This window comes from Ictalurus furcatus, chromosome 9 (assembly GCF_023375685.1).
Source record: "Ictalurus furcatus strain D&B chromosome 9, Billie_1.0, whole genome shotgun sequence".
NCBI classification, from domain to species: Eukaryota; Metazoa; Chordata; class Actinopteri; order Siluriformes; family Ictaluridae; genus Ictalurus; species Ictalurus furcatus.
In genome coordinates this window covers 6,113,159-6,124,393 of record NC_071263.1, presented here as the reverse complement: position 1 = coordinate 6,124,393, position 11,235 = coordinate 6,113,159, and the positions used below count along the sequence as shown (strand labels likewise).

General features: G+C 37.7%; 1 protein-coding gene across 2 annotated transcripts in view; it reads left to right on the top strand.

Annotated features, from left to right (window-relative positions):
* The first annotated feature begins 410 nt into the window (after positions 1-410).
* The window catches only part of itsn2b (intersectin 2b), a 55,881-nt gene continuing 45,056 nt past the window's right edge, over positions 411-11,235 (top strand). Inside the window, exons 1-4 of one of the 2 annotated variants that reach the window (XM_053633631.1) lie at positions 411-623; positions 7,382-7,467; positions 9,543-9,635; positions 9,843-9,906. In XM_053633631.1, coding sequence (XP_053489606.1) covers positions 7,461-7,467; positions 9,543-9,635; positions 9,843-9,906 — 164 coding nt within the window. In that variant the 5' untranslated portion in view covers positions 411-623; positions 7,382-7,460. The remainder of the gene's footprint in view (positions 624-7,381; positions 7,468-9,542; positions 9,636-9,842; positions 9,907-11,235) is intronic. The other variant, XM_053633632.1, reaches the window with a different exon arrangement.

The window sequence follows — 11,235 nt, the reverse complement described above, 5'->3', positions numbered from 1 at the left end:
AATAAAGATAGGTTAAAAAATTATGAGGCTGTTGTTCCTGTTGTTTGAAGGCAAAACGTGAAGAGAAGTTTGCTTTCAGGGGTGTCCAAACTTATCCGCAAAGGGCCGGTGTGGGTGCAGGTTTTCATTCCAACCAAGCAGGAGCCACAGCTGATTCCACCTGTTTAATCAGTTGATATTGGCTTTCAATAGACTCAGGTGTGGCTTCTGCTTGGTTGGAATGAAAACCTGCACCCACAAAACCAGCCCTTTCCAGATAAGATTGGACACCCCTGTGGAATATACCACAATTGTTTAGACGTTTTGGCCCTTCTTGCTTTCCACAGCAGATCGCCGTGAATGACATTGAACAAACGTCTAGAAGTTGTCTAGAAGTTTTGACCCTTCTGGCTTTCCACACCAGATTGCAGCGAAGGGCCGCGAACCTCAGAGCCGTCAGCCATGTTGTATCTCTGACAGCGCTTTCCGCAACAGGTTGTCAGGGTTTAAAGGAAAAAGAATTAGGGCAACCTTCACCAGTATTGTTTATCGCTTCTTTACATGAGAGGACGTTGAAGAAGATATTTACACCTCCATAGGATCACACACAGTCAAAAATGTCCATTTCTCCTTCGTTGTGGAATGTAAGTAGCAGCAGCTGTGTTACTATGATCAAATGGCTAGCTTTAGAGATGTATATTGTTATCCTTTCAAATAATTGAAATGATAGCTAAATATTGGATATAGGTATACTGGGTGTTGGTAACATTGCATCTTAGATTAATTTCAAACAAGCAGCGTCAGTGTCCCAAAATTATGGTCGGGCCGTAAATATATCAAGCGGAATAATGTAATTGACAGGGCCTTATTTCAGTTCAGCTTCTCATCAGCGAAGATTGTGTTCAACACATCAAAATGTGCAAGGAGCGTCACAGGGTTTTGGTAGGTCTAGGTGCATGCTTTAAGAAACCTGCTAGGCAAGTTGCAAACGGGTCTGGCTGGCTTGTGGAGTGTGTGTGTGTGTGTGTGTGTGTGTGTGTGTGTGTGTGTGTGTGTGTATGTGTGTGTGTATGTGTGTGTATGTGTGTGTGTATGTATATATATATATATATATATATATATATATATATATATATATATATATATATATATAATTTGTGTATGTGCGTGTGGCTTCCGTGAAATCGTTACTAGCAATTTCCAAATAGACGGTGTCAGGGTAATGACCAGTATCAGCCTATATATTAACGATTCCTTATCGTGAGTCTGTAATTAGGTTTCATATCCGTTTGTAGTATTTGCTTTCCTCCTGATAAACCTGTTAAAGGTGCAGTTATTCAATATTTTTCACTTCTTACTGGTATAAATGTGTAAAATTATGTAGAAATAATAAACAAATAGTTTAAGTCATTGTCCCAGAACAAGTGTGTTACAAGTGAGTTTGGAAACCTTTCTTCCGGTCCTGAATGTTTGTTTGTATTTGGATTAGCCTCTTGTCAGCCATTTAATAGACACGCCCCAACACCCCTTCACATTAAGAGAAGGTGCATGTTTATAGAGTTATAAATTGGCTTTCAAGCAGTTGAATGTCCGAGTGCGCTTGAAAGTGATGTCATGACAGTCCTTGCTAATGGTAGCTCTAGTTAGCATGCTAACTCTATTTGAATCACCATAAGATTTGGGGCCGGGGCTTAGTGTGCATGGGTGGAAATGGGGGTGGGCTCAATAAGTCAAAAAAGAAAAATCATTCAAATATTATTCAACTTCACTCATTTAACAAATATCTGTTTTTCACAACTTCAGCCATTTTTACGATCAGACCTCATGCACCTTTAAGTGGATTAGGGTCAGACTATCAGTTATAGGGAGCTTACCTTTTCTAAAATCAGTGTCATACCTCTCATATTACATTGATCTAATTTAAAGTATACATTAGAACTCACTATACAAGCATGTTGCAAAACCCTGTCATGAGCCAAAATATAACACCTTTTTTGATTAGTAATAAAAAGTGTTAAATGTGTGTGTTAAAAAAAACAAACAAAAATTTTTTTTTGTCTATATATGGAATAGCTTGGTTAGATCCCTTCTTTCACTGCACTTTCATTTCCATATATTCGTTGTATAAATATCCAGCAGTGATTTGACATTTTATTAAGGTCATTGCATTTGATTGTGGTAGTAGTTGGGTGGTATGGCGCCATATAATGATCATGGCACCAGTATATATCCCGTTATAGTTTAGGGCCACTTCAATTACACAACCTTATTCATTCATCTTAAGTATACCAATATCTTTTTGCCAATATTTTTTGCCTCTGTAACACTACCGTCTGAATTTGATTACTGACTGATCCATTGACAGCACTTTGAAGGTGGGACTATACAAGTAAAGCGCAATGTTCAGGCGATGAGTGACATCACACTGTGTTCATGGTCACGTGCAACCAGTGTGAATACCACAAGAGAAAGTCATGTTCTCTGTTTTCCTGGTTGTTCAGTCTTTCTCTCTGTCACATCACATTGTGGGTGGATATGAAGGATGGACAAAATCTTAAGTAGAATTGCAACTTGTTTCACATTGTAAATTTGATTCACGCAGTGCTGTGAGTCCTGTTAGTAAACGGTGTAATATCTTGTAGAGATGATAAAATTGTTATACCTGAATGGGGGGAAAAAACAGCTAATTATTTTATAACAGATGTAAGACTAAGGATTGAGTGACACGAGTGTACTGTAACCCATTAAATCTGTAGTAGCTAGAAGAAACTGAAGGGTGTGGTGGACTTCATCCATGGAGTTCACCTGGAGTTCACTAGAGCCAGATTATAAAATGGTGCAAGCAGTGTTCCTTTTATTCTGTTCTTAGTCATTGCTGTGTGTAATCAGAAATTAGATGAGAAATGATATTTTAATCTTTTGTTTGCCCTTATTGAGTTTAATCATGCTGGAGAACATAATTCTCTGGCAAATGCTGTCAAAGTTTGAAATAAAGTTCTTTTGAGATATATATATATATATATATATATATATATATATATATATATATATATATATATATATATATATATATATATATATATATATATATATAATATTAGTAGTCTCAATAGTCTAGTGAAAAAAATAAGCAAAATGCAGAAAGTCAGGATTTTGGCAGCTCTTTTAAAATTCACCTTCTTGAACTTTTTCCTTTTTGACTAAACTGCAAAAGAAGTTGCATCATGATGTTAATTAAGTAGAATTTTCTAGATGGACTGCAATTTTTGGGTGACAGGCCATCTGTACTGATCAGGAACTGTTTTACTTCCTGTGACATTTTTGCTTTGTTGCCTCATCATTCCTCTGTGGTTGTTCAGACACACACAGTGTGCAACGGGAGGGTGGGATTTGGTTAGAAATGATATCATGGTCTATCTTTGATGTTCTTGACTCCCACGTCATTAAAACAAAGTGGGTTAACTCAAATCAAGCTGGCAGTGGCTTTGTGTATTCAAAATCGGTCGCCGTCGATGTTTACTTTGTGTTTGTTCTGCTTTTATTCTTTGTAGAGACATTTTTTAAAATGCCTTTGTGGCAGCAGTGTAATGAAGACAAACTAGTCTAAACGGTCTTGATTTTTTGCTTAATTTCACCTTTTGAGCCTTTGAATTTAGGCTGTACACTGTAGAACATCAGGCTTTGGATTTTAAATGGTCATATGCAAATAACATGGAAAAGTGGCATGCAGAAACAGGGTGGTTTCTGAATTCTGACTGTCACCAAAGACTTTAAGGACTCTGGTCTCTGCTTTTAGTGATGTGCAATTATGTGAATTCTATTTTACTGGTACACTATATTTTACATTAGCATTTGGCCCTGAACCATTTTGTTTCCCTGTGCTTATTTTGTGGATTTGTAATTAAGTTAATTTCTAGCTGTAATGTAGGGCTGGGTTACATGTCTAAAAATTGTATTACAATATTTTTTTCATATCCTATTGATATTTATAAATAATTATAAATAAATATGGGTGTAAGGATGCACAAAATTTAACTGGTATGCATGATTGCCAGGTCTCAGCAATATTTTAACAGTGACTACGCTTACATGGACAGCAGTCATCTAATTATTGACCTTCTTCTGAATAAGACAGTATTCTGATTAAGGTGTTTATATGAGTCGCTTTTAGAATATTCTTTTCATGTTCCCGTTGTACATGTTATAGGAACATAGTTCGATTAATGGCACACGTCGTTACGTCCCCACGCCACGCCGTCCGACGTTCCCTTCAGAATTTCACATATCAACATACAGTTTGTCTTCGTTATGGTACCGTATACAGTTTTGGGTGTTTCATTTTTAATTTACGAAAGCTTCAAGTGCAGTTAATTATTTGTCATGCTGTACGTGCAAATAGACGACTTCTTGAAGCCATAAGCTGCGTCCGAAACCACATACTTACCATGTATATGTGTATTTCGTCTACTATATAGCAGGTAAGTACACGGTTTGGGACGCAGCCATGCTCTCTTGTTTGCCCTCAAACTGTTGAGCACTGCCATGTGTGTACGTGTCCTGTCGCAAAATGCGGTGAAACTCTCACACGACGTTAATAGTGTGATTAAGGTGTGTACATGTCTGTAATGCACTTCCATAATGCAACTTAAACAGGAATACTCCACGTGTTAATTTGATTAGGGTTTTCTTCGAGTATGACTTTAATCGGTTTAAGGTAATCAATAATCGCTGTTTACATGCTAGTTTCTTAATCGGAGTATCATCTTAATCGGTTTAATATTGGATTATTGTTGTCCATGTAAACGTATTGACTGACTGCATCTCAAAGACCTGAAAATAGCCCTTAAAGTTTAGGCAGTGGAAAAGGGAATTTTTTTTCTTCTTTTTAAGTCTTTGGTCTTAACAGAATAAATTTTACTATCTGAAACCTTGTTTCAGAGTTATCCGATGTTGGTACCAAACTCTCCAAATTTGGCACCCCTGATGGCTGTTTGCAGTTCTTCCACACCAACCTTACCAAACCATGTCTTCACCTTGCTATGTGCACAGGGTGTTGTCATGCTGGAACAAGTTTGGGCCTCAGTTCCAGTGAAGGGAAATTGTAATTCTACAATATACAAAGATATACTATACAGGTCAGATGCCCACAAACATATGGCCATAAAGCATATACCCCAGACCTTGACATGTGCCATTGTTATGAGATAATTGTTGTTATTTGCTTCATCTGTGAGTGGTCATAATGCCATAATATTTCAATTTAGAGACCATGAGGTTGATACTGGCACTAGGTAAAGAGGTACCTATATACTGTGGTGTTAATTATTGGGCTAGTTCGGAGAAATGCTGCAATAATTTATGGAAGTACAACCCCAATTCCGAAAAAGTTGGGACAGTATGGAAAATGCAAAACAACAAAGTAATTTGAAAATTCCCTCCACCCTGTACTATATTGAAAACACATTTTTAATACTTTATTTGATGTTTTACTATGTTAAGTTATTTTTGAAAATATACACTCATTTCAAATCTGATGACTGCAACACGTTCCAAAAAAGCTGGGGCAGTCGACTGTTTACCCCTGTGTAGCATCACCTTTTCTTTTAATAACACTAATTAAGTGTTTGGGTGCTGAAGACACTAGTGGTTAAGTTTAGCAAGTGGAATTTTCCCCCATTCATTCATTATGCATTTCTTCAGCTGTGCTGTACAGGGCCTTCATTGCCTTATTTTGCGCTTCATAACGGGTCAGGACTGCAGGCAGGCCATGCTAGCACCCGCACTCTCTGCATATGCAACCATGCAATCCAGGCAGAAACCTTGTAATCTGGGCAGAATGTGGTTTGGCATTGTCCTGCTCAGGATGGCAACATATGTTGCTCCAAAATGTGTACATATATTTCTGCATTAATGGTTAATTAATTAATTAATTAATTGGCCCGGAGAACACGACGGCTGTCTTGTCCAAAAACTATTTGAAATGTTGACTTGTCGCACCTCAAAACACAGTTCCACTGTGCTACTGTCCATCTCAGATGAGACCGAGCCCAAAGAAGTCCATCATTACTCTTTAAGGACTAGGCCATTTTTGGAGACTCCTTATATTCTGTGATTAGACGATTGCTTCACCTGTTTCACATTACCTTCTTATTTCAACTTGTTACATTGCTATTAGTCCTAAATCCCCATCCCAACTTTTTTGGAAAGTGTGTCATGCATCAATTTCAAAATAAATGTTTAACTTCAACTTCACTAGTTGCACACCTGGGGCAACTAATGAAGCCCTTGATTAGTTGTATCAGGTGTGTTTGCATATTTGTGCTGTTGTGCGGGATTCTATTCTCCAATTTTAAGACTGGAGAAATCATAAGTTGCATTTTCAGTTGAATTTTGGGAAACCACTTGAAGCATCCGTTGTGTTGAACTATTTCATTTGCTTTTGTTTGATTTGTTCATTGCAAACAGCTGAAAGTCTGTAAATTTTGACAATAAGCATGATTTGCAATCGGGGTATTGAAGGGCAAAGAACCACCAAAATGTCAATATTTTAACACTCCCTTGACCATAAAAAATGTAATGTCATGAGACAATACCTTTTGTCAGGACAAATTTTGAAAGATTATTTGTAAGATGGACCCAGGAAAACCTTTTATAAAGTTATGTTCTACAGAAATGTTTGACTTTTTAAGTTGAGTTTTATTGAATGTCTGATAAATATCTGTATTTGCCATGAAATAGCCATTGAAGCTGGTAGTTCAATAAACCCAAATACAAACAAACAAACAAACAGGGCACAGCTGGGCAACAAGAAAAACCTGTCATTCACATGTTTCAATATTTTTGATCAGTTGAAAAATGGCTGGGTTCAAACAGAAGGTGCCATGAAGTTGTTTAACACATCTAGAGAGATGAAAGCTTAAATAATGCCCTGTCATCTCATATTCCTCTCAAACCTGAATGTCTTCTGTGTATAGCAAAAACAAAATAATGGGCCTTGTCGGTCCACTACTTTCGGAGGTGACTGTACATTTACAAAACACTGCATATTTATCTTGGTTAAGGCTTGCTAAATTACTAAAGTCCCAAAACCTCATTTGTTCTACATAAGCTGAAAACAGCTACTGTATATGAGAATATCTTTCTCTTAGTGGTAATTAAGACAACTCTGGGGAGAGACAACTGTTAAGAGATTAACTTATTGTTCTCCATCTGCAATTTAACATATTTATTGGTGTCTTGTGTCTGTTTCAAAGTGGTTGTGATACAGTAACATATCTGAGAATATTCTCCTGTTTTGTCTTCCTCCTGTCTGATTGCAGATTGGAGGCATAGAACCCATTGGTCAGGATTTATAACCTGTAACCTGCTTTATAACCTCTCTCTCTCTCTCTCTCATATTTAGAGTCAGGGTGCCTGAGCTAGCAAGTTCAGTCAAGGACCAGGACTACTTTTCCTGTTTCCCCACACCCCCACCTGCAACCATGAATGGTAAAACTATGGCTTGTGTCTGTATATATGTGTATACAAAAGTTATAAATGAGCTGCAGTCTAAAGATTTCACAAGGACATACTTTTTTGTCACCCTGCCAGATCTATTAGTAAAGCACTGCAGCATACTGCTATAACCCCAACCACTGAACTGCTCTCACACAGTCAGCAGTAAATAGCCTCAGGATTTAAGTACTGATAATGTTGACTTGTCAAACACAGCATTATTAACAGGTGATAGCTTTAAAAGGTTGCAGTTTTACAATTTCTTTGGAAAAGTTTTTTCAAAAGTTAAAAGACTTTAAACTCAAAGTAAAAAACTAAAAGTAGTGATAAATTGCTTAAATTTTTTGTAAACGCTAAATGCTTACTGACATCCAGCATCCCTCAGGTACTGAATACCAGTGCAAATTTTAAATATAGCTGCAAGCAGCAATTAAGGGGGTAAGAACTTTCTGTTCCCACCCTTTAGTGACTGAAAAAGACCAGAAGCCTCTGGGATTAACACTTAGGAAAAAGGTCAAGTTGGTCCTGAAAAGTTATGAGGCGTTTTTACTAATTTGTGAATTTTAGTGCCCCCCTAGAGGGAATTTAGACTAAACTTCTTGGAGTCCCATAAGGCATGGTCATTTACTCATGAAAGATTTTGACCAAAATTTGCAGATCATTGCTGAGATATGCAATCACTTCCTGTTTGGTGACTTCACTCAAATTCTTTGTGCATTATGGATTAACCATCCTAGGGTTTTCCCTAGGGTAATTATTCAAAGGAAATTTTTAAGTTCTTTTTAGCTTTTTGTCAGCACACACAACTCTCACCGTTATTTTTTTTTACATTCATTCTGATATGTCACCCTAAATGCCTTTTTACATTAATTTGTCTTAAGGTGCTCTGTAAAGACACTTTGGTGCTGCACCTAAGCCTTTCTATAGTAGGGGAAACCCTGCATCCATCATATCAAAAATCTGAGAAACAAGAAACCAATTCTCTCTATCAAATTTCATGGTTATTAGACAAAAATTGTAGGAGATCTTCTGGGGGGGAAAAAGTTTTTATTTATTTATTTTTATTGCCAACTTTCTGTTTGAGAAAACACAAATTCCTTAGATCACCAGCACTCAGTTCCTTCAAGGGAATCAGTAGAAACAAGACTTGTTGGTTTGTTGAGATTTGCTGTAAGGTGGTTCAAAAGTTATAAGTAGCTTTTCAAATTTGCCACCTAAAGGTGAGTTTAGGAAAAATTGTAGCGTTGGAGACCCTTAGGACGAGGTACTTCTACAATGTTTGGTCAAAATATGTCAAACAGTTGCTAAGATATGCCCCCATTTCCTGTTGGAGGTCTGTTGATGGGTGTATTCAAGTTTCATAAAAAAGGATGCAAAGCATTCTGTGAGCTGCCATAAACTCCCATAGAGAGTGTAATCATCCATCCATCCATCCATTTTCTGTACCGCATATCCTGCACAGGGTCACAGGAAGCCTGGAGCCTATCCCAGGGGACTTGGAAAACAAGACAGTGGACACCCTGGATGGGCTGCCAACCCATCGCAGGGCACAATCGCACACACACACAATACAGACTATTTAGAAATGCCAATCAGCCTACAATGCACGTCTTTGGACTGGGGAGGAATCCAGAGTACCTGGAGAAAACCCCCAAAGCACAGGGAGAACATGCAAACTCCACACATACAGGGCAGAGGCAGGAATCGAACCCCCAACCCTGGATGTGTGACAGAAATTTGCCAACCACTAAGCCACCGTGCCCCACAAGTATAATAATAACAATAAACAACATACAATCAGTAAAGGCTACCTACTCACCTTTGGTGCTTGGCCCCCTAAAACATGCCTTAACTGATAGATGCATGTGATTATGTACTTCTGACAGGGCCTTTTGCATACTTGCTGATGATGAACAATATTAACATATTGATTTCACAGAATCATCCACATAGAAGATTTGTTTGCATTAATTGTGCAACACTGGATTTACACGCATTTTTATTGAACAAAATTTCTTCTCGCTTTCTTTTCTAACTTGTATTTTCTCCCTTGTATTCATTGTACTCAGGTGGCCGCAGTATATGGGCTATAAGTCCAGAGGAAAGGGATAAACATGATCAGAAATTTGACACCCTCTCCCCAGTGCAGGGTTTTGTGACTGGTATGTAGGATTGTATTCTTCATTTGTTTAAAGATTTTTTGCTATAAATGTCTAGCTCTCTTTGGGTTTCTAGGATACAAAGGTCTGTATGCCTACATGTATGTAGTAGAGAGGTTAAAAGTTAAGTGTTCTCAGGATGTATTCCATGCTGTTGATGAATGCTTGAAGTCTGTCTCCCTTTTTTCCTTATGTCTTTTTTGTACATAGGGGACAAGGCACGAGGTTTCTTCTTGCAGTCAGGCCTCCCTTCCTCTGTGTTGGCTGAGATCTGGTGAGCACTCTATGCTAAACAAAATTCCTTAAAAAGAGAAAGCTTTTTTCATGTTCTTATGATCTGTAGCTTGTAACAGGTGTTAAAATTAGTGAATTATGTTTGCATTTGTGTTGGCCTCTTATGTAAGCAAACCAATTAGCAAAACTAGTCATGTACATGAAAATTCAGTATTCTGTGATAGCAGTATTCTGGAACATAAAAAACTCGACACGTTCTTTGGGCAGTTCCATGAATTATATTAGTGTTCCTGTGCTTTGCATGAAACCAGAGTTCACTTCACATGGAATCTAGTAATGCTCCAATGTGAAAATCGGTGGTCCATATTGATTTGTAAACTACAGACCAGTGCTGTTTGCTTGGTAGTTCTGATTCCCTCATTTTTTGTTTTATGTGTGTTAAACATGTATTGTATTATTATTTTTTTTATATTCCTTCTCATTCCTCCAACTGGAAGTGATATTTAGGAAAATACCCGATTATATTTAAAATTCAGTCAGTTTGAAAACCAATGATTACATATACAAAATTTTAAAAAATGGATAGAAAAAAGAACGATCAACTTAAGATTCTTTGTTGTTTCATCCCTTGGCCATTGGTGGTTAGAATCATCTTGATACCTCCTTATGCATGTGTGCACACTAGGGATGTCACGAGAACCGATACTTCGGTACTAACATTCTTAAAAGGTGACGGTACTTGTTTTTCTGCAGTAGCGTAGGTACCATTGGTAATGAAGGTACTGAGGTTGCAATTCTTCCGGAACTGAAGGGGGCAGCAAATACGCGTAAGTGTTTTAGTCGGTCCACAAGTGGTAAAGAAGAAGAAGAACGCCTACAAACACACAGGGAAAAACTATAGAAGATGGCGACAAATTTAGCTCCGCCCCGACTCGTCAAGAGGAAAGGTGGTAAAGAGTGAAATATGGAAATGTTTCACTTTCAAGCCGGATGACAACAAACATATAATTGATGCTCTGAAGCCGGTGTGCAACTGACGCTATCCTTCATTTCAAACAAAGCGAGGAAACACCTGGAATTTGGCGAAGCACCTGAAAGACGGTCCTATATTATGTTTGTTTAAGGCAGCTGGCATTGTGGCCGTGAAACCAGCTAACGTTATGCTCCATGTAATGTTTGTGATAGCCAGTTATTTGTTAACGACGCTAATGCAATGTTATAAACTACCTCCTAATGGGCCACCATGCATCGCCATTCAGTGTCCTGTCACCTAATGTCACAAATAATTATTGAAATGTTAATGGTTTTAATAAATCTTTTTGGCCTGCAACCATATCAGTGAATTTAAACTAATGCTTGCATTCAGAGT